The sequence below is a fragment of the Agelaius tricolor genome, unplaced genomic scaffold (genome assembly GCF_023055355.1).
Source record: "Agelaius tricolor isolate 1412-34295 unplaced genomic scaffold, bAgeTri1.0.p SCAF_14, whole genome shotgun sequence".
NCBI lineage: Eukaryota > Metazoa > Chordata > Aves > Passeriformes > Icteridae > Agelaius > Agelaius tricolor.
This window is the reverse complement of record NW_027269274.1, coordinates 19,595,702-19,622,065: the sequence shown is the minus strand read 5'-3', so window position 1 is coordinate 19,622,065 and position 26,364 is coordinate 19,595,702. Positions and strand designations below refer to the sequence as shown.

The 26,364-nt window shown below is 54.8% G+C and overlaps 1 protein-coding gene across 1 annotated transcript; it reads left to right on the top strand.

Moving 5' to 3' along the window:
- The first annotated feature begins 1,130 nt into the window (after positions 1–1,130).
- Positions 1,131–13,713, top strand: LOC139596111 (EF-hand and coiled-coil domain-containing protein 1-like). The gene is made up of 4 exons (XM_071440149.1): positions 1,131–1,896; positions 11,334–11,706; positions 11,834–11,941; positions 13,616–13,713. Exons 1-4 carry the CDS (start codon positions 1,261–1,263, stop codon positions 13,711–13,713), a joined length of 1,215 nt encoding a protein of 404 aa, XP_071296250.1. The 5' UTR covers positions 1,131–1,260.
- Positions 13,714–26,364: the final 12,651 nt, after the last annotated feature.

Below are 26,364 nucleotides of genomic sequence, written 5' to 3'. Positions count from 1 at the left end.
CAGTTGCCCAAGAAAGCAGAGCACCAGCCCTCCGTGCCTCCCCCACGGCCCCCCAGCCCGGCCGTGAAGCGGAAGCCTTCCGAGATCCCCCCACCTGCTCCCCTCCCGAGCCCGCCGCCCTGGTCCAGCTAGGACTGCAACTGGGCCAGCCACGCAGGGCATGGCCCACCAACAGCTTGGGCACCTGCTCTGCTGAGCTACAAACAATTCTCCATTCCTCAACAAAGCTACTCATGTTCTTGACTTCTCTTAAAGAGCAAAAGCAAATGTGCTCATCAGAAATTTCTCATCAAAGCCTGTTTGCAGAGAAACCCCACCATATGTGAGAAAATAGTTCTTAGCATCAGTGCACTCAAAAGAAAGGCAACCCTGAATTGAGCAGCGCTTTAAATCAACTGGAATTCTCTTTCCTCACCTATCAGTTGGATTTGCTCCTTTTTTGTCCTAGAGAGAACATTAGAACAATTTGCTCTTGACAGGACTCCTTGGATGGCTCCCAAACTGGTGGCTGCTCACCACGCCTTGCCTGGGCTCTCAAAGCAGCCTGTTAGCAGCACCTGACTTTGCCACCCTGTTCAGCCCTTGGACACGGCTGGTGCCACGGTCCCCTCTGGTGCCACGGTCCCCTCCTGGCTCGTGGCATGTCCCTGCTGGTGGAGGAGCCCTGCTCGGTGCTGCTGCCTGCGTTCAGCAACGCCGATCCTACTCCCCAGCCAAAGAGAGACTAAAGTCACTGCTTTGGGCAGCTCATGTGAACGAGTTTAACGCTTACTCACCTCTATCCCAGACCTCTTAAAACCCACCCAGCAAGACCATAAAGTCACCTCATCTGCAGAGGTGAGCAGGTCTGAACGAACAGAAGGTCGGCTTTCACGCACATTGGGGTTTTAATTTAGTGGAGGCACGGACTCGGTTCACAAGCCTGACTTGTCAAAGTGGATTGTACGATGTTATTGTGTTGCTTGTGCTAAAGAGAAAGCGGAAGGGAGAAATGAGTTAAGAAATGAGAAACACACTTGGGGCGCAGGCTTGGCAGACCAACGGAGCAGGGTGGCACCCAGCCGCTTTGCCGGAATCCCTTTTCGTGCGGGACAAAGGCGGACGCGGCTCCGCTGCGGGGCGAGCCGGGCGCTCGGCGAGCGGCGCTGGAGCGGCGGCGGCCCCGCCCCGCCCGTCCCGCCCCGCCGTGGGCCGGGGCCGAGCGCTCAGCCGGGCGGGAGCTCAGGATGCTCGGGCAGCGCCGCGGGCCGGGCGGGCGCGATGGAGCCGGCTGAGGGCTGGGACCCCTACGGGCGGCCGGCCCGGCGCACGCAGTGGCTGGTCAGCGCCCTCGCCTACCACTACGGGCTGGACCGCGGCGTGGAGAACGAGATCGTCGTGCTGGCCACCGGCCTGGACCAGTACCTGCAGGAGATCTTCCACCACTTGGACTGCGACGGTTCGGGCCGCATCCCCGGCGAGGACTTCCGCACGCTGTGCCAGGTGCTGGGGCTGGAGGAGGTGGCGGAGCCCGAGGAGTGCACGGGGCTGTGGGACGGGCTCTCGGCCGAGCTCACCTTCCGCCAGTTCCACGCGCTGCTCTGCGGCCACTTCAGCACCTGCGCGGGGCCGCGGCTGCCGCTGGGCCGGGAGAGCGAGCACATCGAGACCCAGATCCGCCTGCGCAGCCCCCGACGCCGCCGCCGCACCGACCCCGCCGGCCGCGGAGCCGCGGGCAGCGTCAAGCGACGGCCGCCGGGGCCCTGCTCCCAAGAGTGCTGCGAGGAGATCGTGGCGCTGGAGCGGGCCAAGGACCGCATCGCCACGCTGGAGGAGGAGAACGGCAGCCTGCGGGCGCTGGTGGAGGACATGCGCGCCGCCCTGCAGAGCAGCGATGCGCGGTGCCTGGCGCTGCAGGTGAGTCCGGGCCGGCCTCTGCACCGGCCTCCCGGGGGCGGCTCGGCTGCCCCGAGTGCTTCAGGAGAGATGCTGCTCCCGGAGAGTCTGTGTTTGTAACCCCTCCACTGCCAGACTGAGACCGAAGCTGCTCCTTCATCCTCGGCATTAACTTTTTAGCAAACCTTAGTTACAGGGAGGCCTTAAGGAGAAATGTATGGCACCGGTCTACCATTAAATATAGCTGTGATGAGCACTCCTGTTAAAAGTGTCGGGGAGTTCACCTTAACAAACCCACGCGTACAATGCTGCTGCTTCTACTGCATGTGCAGTCAGCATGTGCTGATACCACATGCTGGATGTGCACCAGTGCAGGGTTTTTCCTGAAGTGAGAAAGAACTTTTGGATTGCCACCTGCACAAGCACAAGCAGTGTCTCAGTCAGAAGTGCCTATAGGAAATATTAGAAGGATGTTTTCCTCAGAGTGTGGTCACAAGAGTTCAGAGTTGGAGCCAGTTCTGCAGGCAGGCTGATGAATAGTCTGGGGCTCCTCTGCACAGCCCCATTAATTCCAGGGCTGGATTCTGCTGGTTCTGCCGTACTGGCTCGAGTGACTCACATACACACTTAACAGCAGTTCAATTCCTCTGGCATGAAATAGCTTGGAACAGGCAGAGCAGGGAAGGGCAGCATGGACCCATTGTGCTGGCAGGGCTCACCAGGTGTGATTTGATACTAACACAGCACTCCCAGAACTCTGCTCCACCTGTGACACTTCCACCTGCAGTAGATGACTGTTGTCTTCACAATGTCCAGCAAGGCAGGTCAGAGACACTTTTACCATTTTCATCTAAAAAAGGCAAAGGAAATCAGCAGCAAACACAAAGTCACCACTCAAAGGTCCCAGGAAGTGTTGCCTTCTTGTGAAGGCCGCGATGACCTGGTTTCAGAGTCCAGCACGGCGATCTCCTCCTTGGGATCCTTCGGGGCCAATAACGGACCCTAACACCAATTTGGTGGACGGTTAAAGGCGTTTATTGAGGGGTCTCAAGGGTATTTATGGACTAAGGGGTTTCTCTACATCAGACAGAGGTTTGGCTATACTTTCTAGGGTTAGTATGGAGTGGAAAGTTACTGGCATCCATAGGTTAGGGGGGCTACCTGTTTGGCTACATTTTAAGGGTGATCCTTATCTATGGGGAGGGGGGCAGAAGGATTCCTGTAATTTTCCGTCACAGCCCGAAATCTTCCCAACGCCTGTCCCTTACTACTACACTTCCCCCCCCTCTTTCACAAATGAACGAGGTAATCCTATACATAGGCACTGAAATGAGGTAGGAGGTTGAGATCTGACTAGGGAAAAGGGTCTTGGGAAACCTGAGTAAGTTTCTGCCAGACAAGTCTCTCGTGACTGGCAGTGTTCCTTGTTGAATTCACAGTAATTGTTGCTGTCCCACGAACAGGATGCTAGCCCGTTCTAGGCGGGCCTGAACAAATGAGACTAGCTTGTTCAGCAGGCATGGCCCGAAGGTAATAGCTAAAAGCAGCATTGCCAATGGACCTATTAGGGTAGAAATTAGGGTGGTTAGCCATGGTGATTGATTGAACCAAGATTCGAACCAGCCCTGTTGGGCTTCCTTGTCTTTCTGTCTCTGAGCCAGTCTGTTTCGGAGTTCTGCCATGGAGTCTCTAACGACTCCTGTGTGATCAGCGTAGAAACAGCATTCCTCTTTCAAGGCAGCACACAGGCCCCCTTGCTGCATGAACAGGAGATCCAGTCCTCGCCTGTTCTGCAGGACCACTTCTGAGAGCGAAGAGACTGACTTTTCTAGAAAGGAAATGGATTTCTCGATCCTCTGCAGGTCCTCATCGATGGTCATCTGCAGCTGGGACAGTCCTTGGTGTTGAGTTGCTAGGGCTGAGACACCTGTTGCCGTTCCAGCCGCTCCTAGGCCAAGCAGCATTGCGATAGTTATACCTGTTAATATTTCTCTCTTGTGGAGCCGGCTGTTTTCTTCGAAAAGGTGGTACACCTCTTCGTCTGAGTGGTACAGGACTCTAGGGATGATCAGAACTTGAACACAAAAGTCGTTAGAGTTATCGAATTTGGCAAGAGACACGCAGGGACTCACTCCAGATCTCTGGCAAACCCACATCCCAGATGTGGATGGGACTACCCACTTATTATTTTTCCTGTCGGACTCAACTACTTCAGTGCAGACGTCGCCTTTCCGCTTAGCTAGGGTTGCATTGCCGAAGCATCTGCCCTGACCTGTGACTTGACTCAGGGTAATTCCTTTGCGGGGTGTGTCCCATCTGCACTGGCGAGGGGCATCGGCTGTGGAATAGCTGAAGGGGGTATCTAAAGCGACTCCTTCGTAAAAGGGGGGTTTAACATCGTAGCAGAGCCAGCAGGAGTCGGTTAGGTTAGGGTTAGATTCATTCAGGGATAGAAAGGTAGCTTCTAACATGCGAAGGATTGGGTCTGAGCCTGACCTGGCTGAGCGGCCTATCTGGAAGGCTTCCTCATCGCCAGTCGGGACGTCGGTGACCCTTGTGGGCAAAGCTTTGGGGTAGGTCATGTTTCTCCCTTTCTGTGTGCTTTTGATCACTTTGTTGGGCCCAACTGCTCTGGGTGCTGACGGTGGGAGTCTGGTAATTCGCACATTCGCCCACTTTCCTGACCCTTGAAGGACTACTGTCCATGCTTTGCCCATGGCCCAGCTAGGGTGATTCGGCTGCAAAACTGTCATGTTGTAGTGAGTGCATTTCCGGAATTTGGGGACTTTATGTTGGTTTTGGTAGAAACTTCCCTGAAGGAAGACGGGTGTTTTGCAGCCTGCGGGTGCCCAGGTGAACTGTAGGAATCTGTCGGGCTCTTGTGGGTCCCACCCAGGTCCTGATGGCCTGGCGTCTGTAACTATTGTTTCACAGCCCCAGTGCCCACAGTGTCCCCACCCTGGGCGATTGCAATAACTTTTTCCTGGGTTTGAGGCTGGGCACCAGTAGGATAGGTACATGTGTGAGGCGTGTGAAGAATGGGGGTCTACCTTTGGTTGTTCTGGAAACAGGTCGGTGACGTGAAGCACGAAGGACGGGGCGTTTGGCGTGGTGATGTCTCTGAGCATCTTGTCTCCAGCAAGATGTTGCATGACCCACCTGAAGGGCTGATGGGGGTAGTAGTCTGGGCTGGCTTGCCCTCTGACGACAAGCCCCAACAGCATAATCACGCAGAAACACTGTTGTTGCTTGGGTCTCACCCGTGCGGGTCTCTCGGGCGCTGTCCGGCAGCTTGGTGGACTGTCACTTTCCTCCGGAAGGGGAATGTACGCATCCCGGGGACGACCCATAAGCATGTCCTGTAAATAGAAACTCACAATTCTCATCAGCCCTGTCTTGCCCACTGTGAAGGTCGGGCTTGATCGACCTAAGTGGACACCACCTAATTTTGCCGTCCTTTTTGACAGCTGCGTACCCTCGTCCCGTGAGCATCAACCTCCAGCCCTGTTCCCATTCGCCTAGCTCATTTCTAATTACAACCTGCGGGCCTTCCTCCAGCGCTCTGGTGGCCCAGTGTTTTTGGACGGGGCTGTTTGTTTCATCCCCCCTAGGAAATTGATTCAGTGCTAGCAAAGCGGTTGCTAGTATGCGTGCCTGATCTCCCGGGGGAATAGAATTGGCAAAGCCCTCAGCTTTTGCCAACACCTCCAGCCTGGTTTTCAGGGTCTGATTCGCCCACTCGACTATGGCCTGCCCGGTACTGTTATACGGGATACCCTGTACTAATGTGATGCCCCATTTCGAGGCGAATTCTTGCACTGGTTTGGAGGTGAAGTTGGAACCGTTGTCAGTCTTGATTTGTTTGGGGATGCCAAGCCACGCCATGGCCGTCAGCCAGTGCTGAATTGTGGCTTTAGAGTTAGTTTTGGGGTGCTGTGTGGCCACGATCATTCCGCTGAAAGTGTCCACCGTCACGGCAAGCCATGCTCGGGGCTTCAGCAGTTGACACAAGGTGAAGTCCGACTGCCAGATTTGTGAAGGCTTGAGACCTCTCGGGTTAATTCCACTGGTCCACAGGGGTGACTTCTGGCAGTGAGGACAGGTGGCCACCACATGTCTTGCGTCCGCTGTTGAAATCCCGCATCTCTTCGCCAGGGCCTTGGCCCCGATATGGAGTGATTCATGCAGCTGACGAGCTTCCTGCCTTTTGCTGCGGCGTCCGCCTTGTCGTTGCCTATCTGGAAGTAACCTTTGATTGGGTCGTGGCTGTTGGCATGAATGATGGATACGGTGCCCTGTCGTGAGGAGAGCGCTTCTTCCAGCATTAGGGCTGCTGTAGATGTTGACACACCTGGTCCTGCCATGGCTAGGCAAAGCCTTGCCACGAATATAGAGTCCGTTACTATATTGAGGTGCTCATCTTTGAAAAGTCCACACTAAGACCACTGCTGCTGCTTCCAGTTGCTGCACTGACAGTGTGGGGTCACATGCTTTGATGCAATGCCATTGCTCTCCTGCCTGCCACACTGCCGTTGCAGTAGAAGTCGTGGAGGAAGCGTCCGTGAAGACCGTTGGTCCTGGTTGCGGTCGGTCCTTGACCTTTGGCGGTATGTCTATGTTGAAGATGGTCAGCAGCCGAGTCCAGGGTGGTTTTGCAGAGTAGGAGATTTCTCCTCCGAAGCCGGTGAGAGCAAGGGCTAGGTGCTCTGAAATTGCGGGTGACTCCGCAGACGGTTGCTTGCGAAAGGGAAGGTGTATTCTTGTCGGCTCAGTTCCTAGGTGTCTCAAGGCGAGTTTCCTGCCTTTCCTGAGGTTAGCGACGCATTCGATTCCTGGGGAGAATGCACGAGCAGGTCTCCCGAGGACCACCCATTGGATCGGCCGGGACTTTTCGGAAGGCCCTTGTGCCAGTGCCCCCACTCCGCCCTTTGGCGTGAAGTGGACGTATAAGTCCAGGGGCATGGCCGGGTTCCACCTGGCCAGCGTGCTAGTGGACATCTGCTGATCGATGAAATCGAGGGAGCTCGCCGCTTGCGGTGTCAGCTCCTTGGGTTCCCAGGGGTGTTGTCCCTTCAGGAGGTCATATAAAGGGTCCATGACCTCGGGGGGGATCAGGACGACGTTGCGGACCCACTGCAGCGATCCCACCAGGCATTGCACATCGTGAAGTGTCCTGATATCCCGGTTGATCCTTACCTTGGGAGGAGTCACGTAGGAGCTTGTGATTCCCACTCCCAGGAAGGTCACGCAGGGCCCTCTCTTGACCTTTGCGCTTGCAATCTCGAAGCCGTTGGCCCGGAGGGTTTCTGTGATTGTAGACACCAGGTGATCTACCTGGCTCGTCGATGGTGCAGCGACTAGGATGTCGTCCATGTATTGGATGATGGTTGCGGCAGGGTAGGAATGTCGGACTGGCATCAGTGCTCTGTCCACGGTGACCTGGCAGATAACAGGACTGTCCACTAGGCCCTGTGGAAGCACCCTCCATTGGAAACGGAGGTTAGGCCGATTACCGTTTGGAAACGCAACGGAAAAGGCAAAGCGTTCTCTGTCGTCCGGATGCAGGGGTATCGAGAAGAAACAGTCTTTGATGTCCAGTACTGCGCATGGCTGTCCTTCGGGGATAGCTGAATTCATGGGTAGCAGTGTCTGGACTGGACCCATGGGTTGAATCGTCTTGTTCACTTCTCAGGTCGTGGACGAGATGATAACCCTCTCCGGACCTTTTGGGGATTACAAACACAGGGGTGTTCCATGGGCTGGTGGAGGGTTCTATGTGACCCTTTTGCAGTTCACAGTTGACCAGTTCCAGCAAAGCTGCCACTCGAGGCTCTGACAAAGGCCACTGCTCCCTCTAAATAGGATCTGACGATTTCCAAGTCAATTGGCAGCTGAGGGTGTACAGCAGTGGCCCTTATGATAAATTTGTAATCTTGACTCCTAGCATAGCAAGGATGTCCCTTCCTATTAGTGGCGGAGAGTTTTGCAAAATGTAGGGGTAAATCGCTACTGTCTGTTCTGGTCCCTTGTTTGTGTGAAGTGTTATAGCCACCAGCTGGGTGCTTTTCCACGCCCGGGTTTGTCCCCCCACCCCGTTCACTGGAGGGACTTCCTTAAACTGCCAATGCCTGGGCCAATGCGACTGGGGGAGAATCGTGCAGTCTGATCCCGTGTCTACCCAAAACTGAAGTCCTACAATGTGGGGGTCCTGACTGCCATAGAGGCGGCATGTCCCCCACACCCTCAGGGGTTCCTTCCCTATTTTCATGGCCAGGGCCACCCAGGGGTCCCGGTCTGGGGTGTTCCCTGCTGGTCCTGTAGCGCTTGCGTGGCTTGTGATGGTGGTGGGTGTGAGGGTACGGTTGGTGGTACTGCATAGCTCTGCCATTGTATCGCTGGCGGGGGTGCGATACTGACTGCCTCCTGTGGGAGCCTAGGGTATGAAGATCCCCTGCCCCACTGTGGGTTGGCATAGATGGGCCATCTCGCATCCATAGCGGGAGGGGGCTGAATATGGTCCGCACGCCCCCCCCCCCCCTCCCGTTTCCCCGGGGCCGGGATCTACAGTCCCTAACGAGGTGACCTCTCTTCCCACAGTTCCAGCAGACCCCTCTGGGGTGCTGCTGGGGCGGGGGTGTTGCCTGGGGAAGCTGCGCTGGCTGGGGGCAGTTTGCCGCGACATGACCTGACTGACCACATTTGACGCAGGCCATCACACTGGTTAGGGTGTGTACGGTTGCCTGAAGTGGGGTCAGCTGCTCTTCCCTCACAACATGCTTAATCATGTCAGCCAGGCTGGCCCCGGCCGGTAGGGAACACAATATATCTTTGGTTACGGTGTTACATTGTTGCCGGAGGCAGTCGGTTATCACCGGGCCTTTTGCGACAGCGGGTAAATTAGAAGAGTCCACCGCAGCCTGAAGGCGGTCGACAAATTGTGTAAAGCCTTCACTCTCCCCCTGTTTGATGGTCAACCATGGTGTCGGTCTGTCCACCACCCTGGATGCGGCGCGTATAGCTTCTCTGGCCGCCCGGGAAGTCGCCCTGACTTCCTCGATCCGAAGCTGCGCAGCTTGTTGCTGGGGTGCGGCTACTTCGTCGTGCTTCCCCAACAACCTAGATAAACTCGACCCGTGGAGTGGCTGCCCTTCCCCCGCCGTCTGAGCGAGCATGGTTGCACATTGGTCCGTCCATTCCTGTTCAAATATTATCAAACCCGCCCCATCAAAAAGCATACGGCTTATTTGCACTATATCGAAAGGGAGTAAATCATCATTGCTAAAAAGACCATCCACGAGAGTGGAAACCACCCCTGAGTTAATTCCTTTTTCTGAGATAGCTTTTACTATTGTCTGAACGTCTTTGGAATTAACGGGAGTATACGTTCTTTGCTGGTTCCCCTGGGGTCCTGTAATTCTCACCGGGAAGGCATGCACCAATGCTGCGGGTGCCCATTCCGCGCATTCGATTTTGATTTTACCCCAGTTGGTGAGTTCGTATTGGGGCTGGTTCCCGACTGTGTTAAAAGTTTTATTTGGTTTCGTATGAAACCGCATTGATTCTGTTTTCTCTGCTTCCGAGTCGCTGCTGGACTCGGTCGGCTCCGCAGAGCGGTCTGGGGAGGTGTGGTTCTCTTCAGAGTCGGAAGTCAACTGCCAATGAACTTCCGGTCTCCCCTGCCGTTTTGTTCGGCTACGGCCACGCTCCTCCCCTCGGGGGCGGTGCCGCTCCCGCCCCCTGGGCTCGCCCTGCCTCCCGCAGGGAGGGATCTCTCCCATATATGGTGGCGGCAGTGGGCGCGGCTCCCGAGCGAGTGCCCGCCCTCTGTCGCACCCCCACGCATGCGTGTCTGCTGGGTTCGGGTTCTTCCCGCCACGGGCCGACGGGCTCCACCCCTCTTCCCGGCCACCCGCACCATATTCGAACGGGAAAGGCGGCAGATCCCCTCCGCCACCCGTCCGTGCGCTTGCCTTCTCGATATTTCGGGCTTCTGCCGCCAGTCCCTCCCAAAAGGACCGCGCGACTCCCTCCGCTTCTTGCTCCAAGTCGGCTAGCGGCGGGGAGGGGATAGGCGAGGGGCCCGCGGGCATTCCGGGGGGTTCCGGAGGGGGTTTGGGCCCCGGCGGGTCCCCCGAAAGGGTCAGGGGGTCCCCCGGGGGCTCCGGGGGCTCTGGGCTCAGGGGGGGATGGGATGCGCCCGGCCCCTCCGTCTCCCCGCTTTCAATTGGGTCGCCACCAGGGGAGTTTCGCGTTATCGCCCCCTCCCCCAGCTGTGGCGTGATTAACAGACAGGAACGCGCAGCGTTCCACGTCTCCCGTTCTTCTAATGCTTTGCGTAGGGCTGATTCTGCCTTCCCCCACGCTTTCAGGCTTTTGCTGCTGCCTGTGGCTTTTGTGTCCTCTGCTAACGCGACAGTACATTTCTGCCACACCTCAGTGCAATATATCTATGGGCCAAGAAATGACCCCAAGTTCTAGGAGTCTCGTTAAAGCGAGATTAAAATTCCTGAGTTCACATTTGATTCCCCATTGCATATGTAACAAACTTACGACCTTCGCTATCGCTTCCATACGAATCGCGGGTCCCGGGGCGTCCCCCTGCTTCGTTACAGTCGTTCCGGCGCTGTGAATGCTGTCCCCTGGCCAGGAGTACCCCCGTTGCCCGGACTTGCGTCGTCCCGGGTTTCGGCACCACTATGTTGCCTTCTTGTGAAGGCCGCGATGACCTGGTTTCAGAGTCCAGCACGGCGATCTCCTCCTTGGGATCCTTCGGGGCCAAAAACGAACGCTAACACCAATGTGGTGGACGGTTAAAGGCGTTTATTGAGGGGTCTCAAGGGTATTTATGGACTAAGGGGTTTCTCTACGTCAGACAGGGGTTTGGCTATACTTTCTAGGGTTAGTATGGAGTGGAAAGTTACTGGCATCCATAGGTTAGGGGGGCTACCTGTTTGGCTACATTCTAAGGGTGATCCTTATCTATGGGGAGGGGGGCAGAAGGATTCCTGTAATTTTCCGTCACAGCCCCAAATCTTCCGAACGCCTGTCCCTTAATACTACAAGGAAGAATGAAAATGACTAAGAGGAAAGCTCCAGAACACCCCCAGCTGCTCCCTGCTCTCTTCCCCTGAACACAACTTCATTGGAAATATCTTTTTCAGCACACTGTCTGACTCCTGAGTACAGACCCATAGTAATGACATGAAAGCTACACAGAAACTTGTGCAATAACATGAGAAGGGTGTAGTTTGAAAATTAAATGCATAGCTAGGTATTAAAAACAACTTTCCAGAGATTGTTTCCTTCTCTCTGTATTTGGCAAAGGTCAAGTAGCTTTAGTTGCTGATCAACTCTATGGGATTGAAAAAAAACCAAACCAACAAAGCACAATCCAGCCACTTTCAGTCTTCATTAAAACCCATCAATTTCTCCCTGCTTTGTGCTCCTGGTCATTACAGGTGGGACTGCGGAAGAGCCATGCCAGCCATACAGGAGAAGGACCCTGCTTCATAGGGAGGAAGAGACCATTAACACAGAAGCACTCCCAGACCAAGTGCCTCCAAGATGTCCTGGAGGAAATGGAGCTCATGCGGAGCTCCAGGGATGGGCAGATTGAAGAAGCCATCAGGTTCAGCCAGGAGCTGGAGAAGGAGCTGAAGAGCTCTCAGGAAGCTCTGGTCAGCCTGGAAGATTGCAACCGTAACCTGAAGAGGGAGCAGGCAGAGACGAAGAGGAAGGTGGAAGAGGCCAGACACGCTGTCCTGAACAGTCGTGGCAAAGTGAGGGAGCTGGAAGTGAGAGCTAAGGAGGTGCCAAATCTGCAGATACTGAGTGGAAGGCAGAGCCGAGGGATGCCTGGGAGGGCACCAATCACCCAGGTGCCCTCACTGCCACTTGGGCCTGAAGGAGAATCTTCAGCAGTGTCACAGGAGCTGTTCTGTCCTGCCTTTCTTTGCAGATGAACCTGATGATGAAGATAATCCTGTTGATGAAGATGATCCTGTTGATGAAGATGATCTGGATTCCCAACCCATACCCATTAGTGGGTATCTAGGAGATGGTGAGGGTAGGTCAAGGCCTTTCCCCTGGGAGAGCTGCCACCTCAGAGCCCAAAACTCGGCCAGGGGGGCATGGCTGCAGGTGCCAGGACAGAGCCATGCACGTGTGTGCCCTCGGCCTGCGTGATCCCCTCACGGCTCCTGCGGCTCAGTGGCGCCCGTGCAGCTGAGCAGAGATGGCAGAAGCTTCTGTGGCTGTTGAGTTACAGGAGTGTCTGCAGGCAGGACTTTCCCAGGCCCTTTGGTGGATGTTGCACGCAAGCCCAGCTCCCATCGCAGGGGTGAGTAGTGTGTCCCTGCTGACCCCACAGGCTGAGCCCTGCTCTTGTGGCATCCATTCATGGGAAATGGAAATATTTCTCTTAAGGTCCCCTGAGAAGGAAGAAGAAACCTGGAGGAGCTAGTAAGTTCCTGAAGGAATCCCAACATCTGGAACAAAAACGGAGTGATGTGGACAGCCAGCGTGGTGGGTGCATTTCCCTCAGCCTTGTCCTGGGGCTCAGCAGCCGAGGCCTTTGGCTGCACATCTGGACACGCCGTGCCCGGCACAGCGGGAAGGGATCCATGGCAGCCTGGCTGCCCTGCTGCTGCTTCCACGCCCAGCAGGGCTGTTTCCCAGCCTGGCCTGGCTGCAGCTTCTGCCCAGCCTCTGCAGGAAGGCATTGGGCATCAGCTCACAGGCAGCCCAAACTGCACCACAGGCTATGCACACCCTGAGATCCCCTGCAATTTCCCAGTCTCTAGGCTGATCAGTAAGGGTGGGTGTTTTGATGAAAGTGGGCCCTGGCCTACCCAGCAAGTTTGTGTCTTTGTCAAGCATTGCCTCCTGAAGCTGCCGCCTTCCCATTGGGGAACAGCCCCACCTGATCCAGCTGTGCCTCCTCCTTTCTCCAGAAGTGGATGTAGAGGCTACAGTGAAGGAAGCATTTCCCAGAGGAAGAAGGGGCTCATTGGCAGCCTCTGCTGCAGGAAGGGAGGCCATGCCAGGCCCAGTCCCAGGAGGTAATTGCTGTGCCTCTGGGCCTGAGCCCTGCTGAGGCTTGAGCTGCCCTCTCTGCTGCTTGGCACTGCGGGCACAGCCGGACAAGACGGGCACAGCCCAGAGGAATTATCCCGAGCAGGCTCAGGGCACTCGGGTACTGAGCTGTCCTGCTGGGCTCCCTCTGTGGGAGACATGTCCCGAAATCTGGGAGCGGCTGCACGGGGTGCCCATGGTGGGGAAAGGGCAGAGGGAGAGAGCAAGGCTCCAGTGGATCCTGAGAGGCCTTGGCTATGTCCTCTTCTGTTGGGAGAGCAAATCCAGAAGAAAAAGGTATAGAGAGAGAGAGGATGACAGGAAGGGAGGAAGAGAGGGCAGGACGAAGGGAGGGATGATTGTGGCACTGCCTGCTGCATTTTTCCCCTAGTGCTTTAGAAAGAGTTGCAGCTCTGGCAGTGAGAGAGCCCCAGTGCAACCTGGGCTGGTTCAGGCACCTCTCCGGGGTTGTTGTACAGGACCTACAAAGAGAATGGGGGGACCAGGAGCCAGCCCAGAGCTCCCCAGGCCCCTGTGCAGCTTTGGCCTTGTCCATTGACATCTGGCTCCCCTGGCCTTACCCGACCCCCTTCAATGCCCAGTTCCCAGAGGTACAGGGGGACTCCAGCACACCATGGAACTGGGTCTGATATGTGCTCCCTTCTAGATTGGGATCGCAAATTGCATTTTCTGGATGCCATGCTGGATGATGGCTTGAAACTCTTGGAGAATGCTGGAGGCAAGTTCTCCTTGTGCCTTTCCTAACAGTGTCAATATCCTAGCATTGCTGAAGGTGCCGGTACAGAGCCATGCACGTGTGTGCCCTTGCTCTGCGCGATGCCCTCAATGCTCCTGCGGCTCAGTGGCGCCCGTGCAGATCAGCAGAGATGACAGAAGCTTCTGTGGCTGTTGTGTTACAGGAGTGTCTGCAGGGAGGACTTTCCCAGGCCCGTTGTTGGATGTTGCATACAGGCCCAGCTCCCATCACAGGGGTGAGTAGTGTGTCCCTGCTGACTCCACAGGCTGAGCCCTGCTTTTGTGGCTCCATTCATGGGAAATGGAACCATGTTGCTCTAACATGTTGCAATGGGAAAGAACAAAGCTACAGGAAACAAGAAACCCCATGAGCCATGCAAAATCATGCAGCAAATACTGAAGGAAATGCCTCAGGCAGGACAAGGTGGGTGCATTTTCCTCAGCCTTGTCCTGGGGCTCAGCAGCCGGGGCCTTTGGCTGCACACCTGGACACGCCGTGCCCGGCACAGCGGGAAGGGATCCATGGCAGCCTGGCTGCCCCGCTGCTGCTTCCACGCCCTGCAGGGCTGTTTCCCAGCCTGGCCTGGCTGCAGCTTCTCCCAGCTGCAAGAAAAAGTACTTTTTTTTTAATATGTTGTTTGGTAGGTTTGCTGGTTCTTTGTGGGTTTTTTATCTGTCTTTGAAAGCAGCCCCTCGAATGTTAATGCACACAAAAAGTGGTTTCTAAAGGGCTGGCGTTGCAAAAAACCTGCCAACTTTGACATGCAAGCCAGAGACAGCTCCCCTTGGGCTGCAGCTGGAAGGCTTGGAAATGCGTTCCAGAAACTCATGATAGGACAGTCTAATTAGCACAATTTAATGTCATTGTAATATGTGGTATAAGATAATTCATGCTTATATAAAATATACATTTAAAAAAAGTTGTGAATAAAATTGTGTCTGTAACAAAAATGTTTAAAGCCTAAAACCACAGAGAGTTAAGGCATAGACTGCTACACAAATTTGCGAAACTCCAGATGGCAGTAAGGGAAGAGAGCCTACTTAGCAAGCGAAAGGATGTTGCTAGTATGGGGATGAGCCATTCCCTGGACTATCCAGAAAACACCAAAAAGCGATGAAAACTTGGTAAGTATCTTCAAACATGATAGCAATCCAGGTACCCCTAACTCAGTATCAGCATTCATCACTTCCCAGAAAAAGCATTGACCAGCCCTGCACAGAGAAAGGAGACTGCATGCATATGTGAAGCAAGGGAAAGGATAGAGGAACCTCTGCCTCAGGTGGAAAAAGCTGTATAAAACCTGCCCAACAGAGATGACCTTCGTGAATGGAGGGGATCCCATGCGATAGAGGTTGGATCAGGGTTCACCCATCACCAATACCGGGCTTGACGCTGTCCCTTTGATTGTGGCTGAGACCATATTTCAGTCCCGAAAATAAAAAATTACATTATTATTATTGATTTGGCCTTTTCATTTATTACTGATACCATCATGAAGTGCAAGATGTAAGTTATCCAATAAAATAATCCGAGTATTTAAATGCCAAGCAGCGGGAAAGGGCTGTGCATTGGAATGACAGGAAACAGACACAGAGGCATGATGGACAAGTTTCCCAGCCCAAGCAGACCAGAAGCACTGGGAGCACAAAGGGACACAGCCAGGAGGCCCAGCAGCTCCTTGCTGAGGGCCCATTTCATGCAAGAGCCAGCCCCGTTGAGTGGGAGAAGGCGCGGCCTCAGTTGCAGCCCCGGGTGCCTCCTGTGGGCCAGGGCACGGCCCTGGCTGTAAATGTCTTGGGCTGCAGCACAGGGCCAGGGTGGAGCTCAGCAGCCTCATCAGAGCCCAGGGCCGCGGCCCTTCCCTGCCGGGGCTGAGCCTGGCCCAGCCCGGCCCGGCCTGAGCAGCCCAGCCTAGCCCCAGGGGATGGGCTCCGCCCGCCCACTGTGCCCACAGACCGGGCCCAAGGCTTTGCAAGAGGCTTTCTGCCAGCTTTGCAAAACCTCGGCCAAGTGACCCTTTGCTGTGCTGAGAAGAGTAAAACACCCCCTCAAATGTAACCCTGCTGCACAGCTCATGAGGGATCCCTGAACACCTTAGGAGAGGCCATCAATACTCCTTTGTGCTTCATGAGGGATCCCTGCACCCCTCAGCAGGGACCCCAAAATATCCCTGTGTGTCTCATGAACTCCAGGCCCAGATGACCCCAGGGAAGGAAATGTGCCCTCAGCCCAGGCACGCTCAGCATGGGCTCCCCCAGCCCTCGGGGCCCCGCCTCTGCTCACAGCAGCCCCTGCCTGGCTCCTGCCTGCCCACACCGTGGCCATCCACGGCTGCTCCTGGCCATGGAGCTCAGCCTGTGCTGCTGCTGGGTGGGCTTTGCTGCTGCTACCACCCAGACACATCTGTTGACGACTCCAGTTCTTTATTGAAAAATAAAATGTGGGCCAAGTTCTGCCCTGGCACAGACAGGGGCTGCCCAGCTTCACTCCTGGCCTGGGAACAGGACCAGGGGGCTCAGGGGCAGAGGGTCTCGTTTAGGAGGGGTGGGTTTTGGGAAGGCCTCGTAACGGTGCTGCAGCCACGGCAGGGCAGATAGGGGCAGACGTGGATAGCTGGAATAACTGGTAGGGAGCACTTTGTCTGAGTTTTTAGGCTCCTCTTCTGAAGCTGCAGAGGTGCTCCTGTGGAGAGAGGAGGTGGCTGAGGCTGCCAGTGGCACACAGGGAGCCTCGTGCACAGCAGGGCCCAGAGCTGGCAAGGCTCCCCAGCACGGCTGGAGCTGCTGGCACAGCTTGGCCCAGCTGCACAGCTGTCCCTCAAGGCCCCGGCGGGCAGGGGACGGCTCTGGGCAGGCTCCCTGGCCAGGAGCGGGCCCCAGAGCGCCTCTGCCTTCCAAGGGCAATCTCGTCCCTGCTCTTTCTCCTCCCCACCTTGCTGTGCCTCTGCCCTGTGCCCCTGGGGCTGCTCTGGGCCAGGCAGCCTCAGTGGGAGCCAGCACTGGCTGCAGCCCCAGCGGGCCCCCCAGAACAAGGCCCAGCAATTAAGAGGCCAATGAAAGCACTGGGCAGCAGCAGAACCCTTAGCAGAGTTCTTTGGACAACCATGGACTGACCACAAATCCACAGCAGACTAACTGGGAATGTTCCCTGCCTATGAGCAGCCTTTAAAGGAAGCTGTTTCAGGTAGAGAATCACAAAACACTCACCATTTTCTCTTCCAGCAATACCAGATTCCTGCACAGCAAATCACCACGCAAAGTGCTGCACCAGCCACAATGGCCATCAACTTAATCAAACAAGCTCTTTCCCAGCAGAAAACTCTTCTCCAGATGTTATCAGTACGTGTTGAGGTGCCAGCTGCATCTGTGGGAGCAATGGGGAGCGTGAGCCCGTGCTGTGCTGCACTGCTGAGCTGGCAGCACGGTGGATACGGCCAGGACGTTCTCGCTCCCTCTTTCCCCCTGAGCTGGGGCCTGCAGGCACCTTGCTGCCCCTTGGCACAGGACTGCTCAGTACCCGAAGCCCTGAGCCTGCATGCCAGAATTCCTCTGGGCTGTGCCCTTCTGCTCCAGGCAATACTTGACAAAGACATGGAAAAGGACAAGGAAAATGCCCTGGGTTTGGACCAGCTCCAGGGCCCTCCCACCTGTAAACAGCTGCCTCTCTGCATCTACCCAGAGACCGGGAAATCCCAGGGGATCTCAGGCCCGTGGTGCAGTTTGGGCTGCCTGTCAGCTGATGCCCAATGCCTTCCTGCAGAGGCTGGGCAGAAGCTGCAGCCAGGCCAGGCTGGGAAACAGCCCTGCAGGGCATGGAAGCAGCAGTGGGGCAGCCAGGCTGCCATGGATCCCTTCCCGCTGTGCCGGGCACGGCGTATCCATATGTGCAGCCAAAGCCCCCGGCTGCTGAGCCCCAGGACAAGGCTGAGGGAAATGCACCCACCACGCTGGCTGTCCACATCACTCCGTTTTTGTTCCAGATGTTGGGATTTCTTCAGGGACTTACTAGCTCCTCCAGGTTTCTCCTTCTTTCTCAGGGGACCTTAAGAGAAATATTTCCATTTCCCATGAATGGATGCCACAAGAGCAGGGCTCAGCCTGTGGGGTCAGCAGGGACACACTACTCACCCCTGCGATGGGAGCTGGGCTTGCGTGCAACATCCACCAAAGGGCCTGGGAAAGTCCTGCCTGCAGACACCCCTGTAACTCAACAGCCACAGAAGCTTCTGCCATCTCTGCTCAGCTGCACGGGCACCACTGAGCCGCAGGAGCAGTGAGGGGATCGCACAGGGCGAGGGCACACACGTGCATGGCTCTGTCCTGGCACCTGCAGCCATGCCCCCCTAGCCCAGCTTTGGGCTCTGAGCTGGCAGCTCTCCCAGGGGAAAGGCCTTGACCTACCCTCACCATCTCCTAGATACACACTAATGGGTATGGGTTGGGAATCCAGATCATCTTCATCAACAGGATCATCTTCATCAACAGGATTATCTGCAAAGAAAGGCAGGACAGAACAGCTCCTGTGACACTGCTGAAGATTCTCCTTCAGGCCTGAGTGGAAGTGAGGGCACCTGGGTGATTGGTGCCCTCCAAGGCACTCCCTCGGCTCTGCCTTCCACCCAGGAGCAGGGCCAGGGGGACCTCGTGCCTGCAGTGGCCCCACACTGGGATGGAAGGAGCCCCTTGTGGGGCAGTCGGGGCAGAAAGGACTCCCTGGAGCTGCCAGCAGCTCCAAACCCAGCCCCAGGCAGGGCCAGGGCTTGGCAGTGGCAGCAGGAGTAGCTCAGGCTCCCTGGGGCTGGCAAAGGAGCTGAGAAAGGCTCAGCCCCGGGGCACAGCCCTGGGCCCAGCCCCTTCCCTCTCTGCTCTTCTCCGTGGCTGCACAGAGCACACGGAAGGACACACGGCCATTGCACATGGGAGGAGGATGGATTCCTCCCACTGATGGGCACAAGAGCAGAAATTTGGAGGCCAGGATTTCCAGAATCCATCAAACTTCAGAGGATCTTAAGGGAAATGATGCAGTAATATTACTTGGACAGTGATTACTCTGTTAGGAAAGGGTTGCTGATAGCCTACCTTCACCAAGCTCCAATATCCTTAAGCCCTGCTTTACCAGCCTTTCCAAATGATGCAAGTCACGATCCCAGTCTAGAAAGGAGAAGAGATGGGAACGGTTCCATGCTGCGCTGGGATCCCCTTCTATAGGGAACCCAGCACTGAGAGGGGTTCAGGTAATGCTGTGTGCCAGGAGTGCCAAGCAGCAGAGAGGGCAGCTCAAGCCTCAGCAGGGCTCAGGCTCAGAGGCACAGCAATTACCTCCTGGCACTGGGCCTGGCATCGCCTCCCTTCCTGCAGCAGAGGCTGCCAATGAGCCCCTGCTTCTTCTGGGAAACTGAGGCTTCAGCACAGCCTGTCCTTCCATCTCTGCAGAAAGGAAAAGGGACAGCTGGATCAGGTGGGGCTGTTCCCAATGAGAAGGTAGCATCTTCAGGAGGCAATACTTGTCATAGTAATGGATAAGATGCAGCACAAAGATCAGGTTATTGGGGCTGCTCAAGGGCCTTCCCCCCTCCAAATAGCTGCCCCTCCAGATGTGCTAAGAGACCGGGAAATTGCAGGAGATCTCAGGCCCATGGTGCTGTTGGGGCTCTCTGTCAGCTGAAGCCCAATGCCTTCCTGCAGAGCCTGGGCAGAAGCTGCAGCCAGGCCAGGCTGGGAAACAGCCCTGCTGGGCGTGGAAGCAGCAGCGGGGCAGCCAGGCTGCCATGGATCCCTTCCCGCTGTGCCGGGCACGGCGTGTCCAGATGTGCAGCCAAAGGCCCCGGCTGCTGAGCCCCAGGACAAGGCTGAGGGAATGCACCCACCATGGTGTCTCTTCAGGTCACTCAGCATACTGTCCATGGGTTTGGACGCCTCTAGAGACTTACTGTCTCCTCCAGGTTTGTTCCTCCCTCTTGGAGGACCTTAAGAGAAGTGTTTGCATGTCAGAAGAGTGGATCCCACAGAAGCAGGGCTCAGCCTGTGGGGTCAGCAAGGACACACTACTCACCACTGCGATGGGAGCTGGGCTTGTGAGCAGCAACCAGGAAAGGAGCCTGAAAAGGCCTTCCTGCAGACACACCTGTAACCCAACAGCCACAGAAGCTTCTGTCACCTGGTTCCTGCCAGGTTGTCAATGATTATTCTCTGAGGGCAACATTGACAACATACCTGCAGGAGGCTTATGGGACTGCAAATCTTCATGGATCCATGCTGCTGGAGAAACCTTCCAAGCAAGATCATCTAGAGGGAAGCAAACACTCAAACCCATTTCCATGGTGTGCTGGGATCCCCTTCTGACTCAGGGAACTGGGCCCTGCAAGGGGGTCGGGTAAGGCTATGGGAGCCAGATGTGAATGGACAAGGCCAAAGCTGCACAGGGGCCTGGGGAGCTCTGGGCTGGCTCCTGGTCATTCTCCACCCTCTTTGCAGGCCCTGTGACACATCCCTGGAGAGGGAACAGGGGCTGCCCAGGGCCCAAGGGGACTCTCTCCCTCCCCCAGAGGAAAACCCTCCCTAAAGGCCTGGGGAAAACCATCCCCAGCGCTTCCCGGGGAGCAGGGAGCGCTGTCCCGGCAAAGGGGAGCCAGGCTGCCGGCTCACCTGCTCCCCGCGCTTGCAGCGGAGCAGCCTGGGCAGCCCTGGCAGGCAGGGCCACGGCCAGGAGGAGCAGGAGGAAGAGGCGCAGAGCAAGGGCCATGGTGCCTTGCCCTCTGCCAGTCCCGCAGCTCTTGCTGCCACCGCTGTCCTGCCACCGCTGTCCCAATGCCAGCACCACTGCTGCCACCGCCGCTGCTGCTGCAACAGTTGTGCTCAAGGACTGACTGCTCGCTCCTCGTGCTGCTGTGGGGCTCTGGCACCTCTGTGACCTCAGAGCCTGCTGTGACCTCACGGCTGGGGCAGGATTTTTTGGAATGGATCTCAAGAGTTGCCCTTCCAGCGAGGAGAGGATGTCCCTCCCTGTACCTCTTTGCAATCTTGGTATTTTTTATTCACAAGAAGTGAATTATACGATATTGGATAAGGGAGACTTTTCATGGTAATACATAGAACAGCAATGTCAAGTTAAAAATTCAACTCACATTGGTGATTCCCACTATTGCAGGCAGCAGCTGCCCTGCCACGCTGACATCGAGTCCCTGCTGTGCACTATGCTGCCCCTTGGTCCATTTTTAAAAAGTGAAGACCTTGATTCCAAAACTTACAAAAATAATGCAACACAGGACATCAGGATAGCTGCAGGCTTTAGGGGACACCCAAACCCACTGCACATCATATGGGTGTCCTCAGCCACCCTAAAATCCCCCTGTGTGCCTCACAAGAGACCCCCCCAAGCCCTGCTCAATTTACAGATGCCCCTGCACACCTTTGGACATCCATTAAATTCCCTGCACAACTTCTTGGTGTCCCCAGTCCCCTGCACAGCACAGAGGTTACCCAAGGCCCCTGCATGCCTTTAGAGGGATGCAAACATAACATTCAGGGAGCAGCAACAGTGCTGAGCCATCTTCTGTGTGTGTGAGTTCACCATGTGTCCCTGGGTGAACAGATGAGGCCTGGGGGGAAAACCCCACTCTGCTCATAAGAGATCCTGGGCTGCCACAGGCCCAGTCTCTGTCGGGCTCTGAGCTCATCCCTCAGGCTATGAAGGAATTCCTTCAGAGCCCAGCCTCTTTCCATTGCTCTCAAGGCAAGCACCTACTGATGGCTTCCCTCTTTTCCCGGGCATGCCACTGGAGGAGCTCCAGGGCCAGATGATGCCAGGCAAGGAAATGTGCCCTCAGCCCAGGCACGCTCAGCATGGGCTCCCCCAGCCCTCGGGGCCCCGCCGCTGCTCACAGCAGCCCCTGCCTGGCTCCTGCCTGCCCACACCGTGGCCATCCACGGCTGCTCCTGGCCACGGAGCTCAGCCTGTGCTGCTGCTGGGTGGGCTTTGCTGCTGCTACCACCAGGACACTGGGCTGACAGCTCCATCTCTTTATTGCAACACAAGAGCTGATTCGGGAAGTGCTGCAGTGCCGATTTGTTCAGCCCGACTGGCTGCCAACACCAACACCCAGAGTGGGCCGCCCCCAGCAAACTGTCAGCTCTGGGCTTTGGCTGTAGGGCACAGCTGCTTGACAGCACGGGTGGACTGCCTTGGGGGTAGGGACAAGGAACAGGGAGACGTATTCTGTAGGTTTAGTCCCTGCAGAGTCAGCGACACAAAGACACTGAATTAAAGGCATACACCGATTCCTAAACTGAAGAGGTCCCTGGGGAGGATACAGTCTTTAGCCAATTGGGACAAACTGAGGGTGGAACACAAGGCGGGGAATACAATGTTTAAACCAATAGAGGATTACAGCGGAGGAGGACAACTTAAACCAATAGGGTTTCAAAGGATACCCAATGGATAGGGAAGTTTCTAGAGAAAGGGGCAGGCTTGGGGAGGGATTGACATTCAATGGGAGGCGGAACAGGGAACAAAAGGGCAGGTCTTTGGGGAGATGGACAACTAGGGCAAAACCAACAATGCAGGGGGAATAGGAGCAACCCATTGCTAATAAAATATGCTATAACAATACCAAATAAGGGGGAGTTATCAAACTGACTATTAGGACCAAAATACAGTCAAAAACATGCAATGCAACAGGGAAGCTCGCAGTCAGGGCTCTTTTGAGCACTTCCAAATCCTTTCCTGGCATCAGTAGAAGGCCAAACTTGCCCTTATCACACAAGCAAACAGAGTGTTCCCCAACAGCAACCCATTCTGAGCTCCTCTGAAAAATTCGTATTTTATGATTGGCTTTTTGTAAATATAGTTGCCACAGGACATCGAAGTCTTTCACCGAGAAAGAATTTATTGCTCTCCTATCAGAAGAAACTAACTTCTTCCTGCCTCGCTCAGCCCTCACGAAGCCAGTTAGGATTAAGAGGGAGAAGTTGACGATGTCCAGAGAGAATCCTGAGTTTGAACGGAATTTATGCATCATAAATGAGATGGATCAATATGCAACTGGTTATTGTTTTTAAGGGTTAATCCTCCGTTAACATATGTTCTTTTTCGGGCTCATGCTGCCCAGAAAATAGGTACCCAGATGACCCTAACTCTTTCTTTCTACGGTCTCCTATTGTCCTAATCCAAATTGTCCAAAATTTTTATCACTCTAATGATATCGCTATTTTTATAACCATGGTCTCACTATTTAAATATTTAAAATATGAAAAACAAGTGATTGCCATTTTTCACACCCCTTCTGGGAATCAGGAGCATGTGCTGTGGTTCCAGCTGCACCAGTGGGAGCAATGGGGAGCGTGAGCCCGTGCTGTGCTGCACTGCTGAGCTGGCAGCACGGTGCATGCGGGCAGGACGTTCTCCCTTTCCCCCAGAGCTGGGGCCTGCAGGCACCTTGCCGCCCCTGGGCACAGGCTGTGCCACCCAACAAAGCCCAGCAGGCCGGGAGGGGAGCCCGGGGGCAGCGCAGCTGCTTGGGCAGTCGCTGCTTGGAGGGACACGGGCCAAACCCATCTCTGAGCAGCCAGTGCCAGCCCTGGCCCTCCCTGCCCCGTGACAGCTCCCCCAGCCCCAGGGAACTGACTGACAAAAAGTCTACAGCCAGCAAAGACATTGTCCCAGTGATTGTGTGCTGCTCTTCTTCCCTGCTGTTGGTCCCAGAAACATCCCTCACACTGCTGTAAATACCCACACATGGGCTGAGCAGCCCCTATGCTTTTCCAGTCTGCTCTCAGAAATTTTGCAACAAATCCACCAGTAAATTCCAGGTTTCCTCTGTGAATTGCACACTGCAGTTTCCTCCATTTTTTCCCAATACGTGGACGTTCCTGTATATAGTAATGGTCTTGAGGATCTCTGATTCTTTTCAGCAATTCTTTTGTATTGAGACAGATGAAACAGCCTTATTTGTTTTAGTTTTGGCAGGTCTGGTTTTTTTCTTAGCATGATGGTTTACTTATTATCTACATGAAAACTTATTTTTATTTATGTTTTTTTTGTTCCCCAAGTATTTGACAATCTGTCGTTCACATCTTAGTCAATGTTCCATATACGAACAATTTTGACTCTCTTTTTATAGGAATAGAAAGATCTCAGAAAGCTGTCTTTTTAATTTTGATGACACTCTTTCTCCCCCTTCCCAGCTTTTACAGTGATCCTTTTTGAAACATCCCTGACGATAGGTAGAGTTACTTGGGAAATGCTTGGCTTAACCTGGGAATGGATTATTACTTTTAGTGCTATAAACCTACATTGCTTCAAGCTTCACAGCCACAGTCCTGATTTGTGGCTCAAGGCATGGACGCCTGTCTGAATTAAAACAATGTTTGTGAGGCAGCTGAAGAGCTAAGACCTCAGACATTGAAATTCCCGGGAGGAGGAGGAGGAGGAAGAAAGGATAAAATCGTGTTTCAAAGGCTGTTTTGTCACTTCTAGTATGACAGAAGTATGGTAGACTACATGTGTCTCTTCAAGTGTCATTTAATTCCAGAACAACTCTCTACAGTGCCAGACACCAGGACAAATTACTCAAAACTTTGCCTCTCAATGCATCAGGTTTAATTCTAGTGAGAGGTAGGCCTTAATTCCAGTCCTTTTAGAGCAAATCCACAAAGCAATCTTGCCACTGTGTGAATGGCAAGAAGAATTTGCCTGTGAACACATGAATATGTCCCACTCAACCATGAACAAAATTTGCCTTGACTTGGAAGCAAGCAGAAAAGGAGCAATGCAGTATTTGGGTTTCATCCAGTGATAAATGGGGCAAGAAGCGTTAACAACTTACCTGTTTTACAGAACACAAGTACTGATACAGCCAAAAATGCACCCACATGAAGGGATCTTCAGGACATTCCTTTATTTCTTAACCAGGAATGGGCAGCCAAATGCTGGCATTTATCTGAACTGGAAGTCGTGTTCCTCTCCTCTTTCTTCAAGAGCACACTGTCTGTTATTTGCAGACTTCACTGCCCAGCCCATTAATCCTCTCAGGGCCAATTGCTAAATGACACAACTACCAAAATACAGGTGCCACATCATCACCCCAGCACTAATCCAGCACTGCTTTGATGATGCACAGGAGCACAGAATGGCTTGGCTTGGAAGGGACATTTAAAGGCCATCTAGTCCAATGCCCTGTAGTGAGCAGGGACACCTTTAAGTAGATCAGGCTGCTCAGAGCATGAGCTTGAATGTCTGCAGGGATGGATGTTCACCTCTCTGGGCAACCTGTGCCAGGCTTTCAAAACCTCCAGTGAAAAAAATGGGTTTCTTTTGTCTGGTCTGAATCAACCGTCTTCTAGATTAAAACCATTCCCCCTCGGTCTGCTCACAAAAGCCTCTACTAAAAGTTCTGTCCCATCTCTTTTACAAGCCCCCTTAAGGTCCTGAAAGGCAGCAATCAGGTCTCCCTGGAGTCTGCTCTCTGCCAGGCTGAACACCGCCCGCTCTCCCAGCCTGTCTCCAAAGCAGAAGGGCTCCAGCCCTCAGAGCATTTTGTCCCTCCTCTGGACCAGATCCAACAGGACCATGTCCTTCCTGTGTGGGGAACCCAGGGCTGGATGCAGTACTCTGTCATGGTAGAGATGGAGACAAAACAAAGCAACACGCTCCGTTTCCAGAAGGCTTCAAACCCTGTTTTTATTCTAGCATGCATGCTTGTTCTACATTCTTACAAAGCTCATAAGTTTACACTTTACTCACTGGTCACAAGAGACAAGCAAAATGCTTCTTGGAATAGGCAGTTGCAAATTTCACTTATTTATCCTGCTTTCCTTCTTGGTTTCTATGTCAACAACCTTGGTAGGGAATTCTTTCAGGGGTAAACATGGATCCTCTTGTCAAACTTCTCAATGGCTCCCAGAGGTCTCTGTAAAACCTCTTCCACAGTACTCCAGGTGGGGTCTCACCAGAGCAGAGGGGTGGAATCACCTCCTTCAAGCTGCTGGGCACTCTCCTTTGGATGCACATGGCTGGCTCATGTGCAGCCTCTCATCTAGCAGCACCCCCAAGTCCTTCTTGGCAGGGCTGCTCTCCATCCCTTCATGGCCCAGCCTGTGAGATCAGCAGGGCTGGGACTGTGTCACAGCCCTTGGACACAGCAGCTGGGCAGGATGAGCTCCCTCCCAAAGAAGGCAGATCCCACTCCCCACACAACTCCACCCCGGCCATGAGGTCACTGCAGGCTCTGAGGTCACAGAAGTGCCAGAGCCCCATGGTTGCACAGCAGCACGAGGAGCGAGCAGTCAGTCCTTGAGCACAACTGTTGCGGCAGCAGCGGCGGTGGCAGCAGTGGTGCTGGCATTGGGACAGTGGTGTCAGGACAGCGGTGGCAGCAAGAGCTGCGGGACTGGCAGAGGGCAAGGCACCATGGCCCTTGCTCTGCGCCTCTTCCTCCTGCTCCTCCTGGCCGTGGCCCTGCCTGCCAGGGCTGCCCAGGCTGCTCCGCTGCAAGCGCGGCGAGCAGGTGAGCCGGCAGCCTGGCTCCCCTTTGCCGGGACAGCGCTCCCTGCTCCCCGGGAAGCGCTGGGGATGGTTTTCCCTGGGCCTTTAGGGAGAGTTTCCTCTGGGGGAGGGAGAGAGCCCCCATGGGCCCTGGGCAGCCCCTGTTTCCTCTCCAGGGA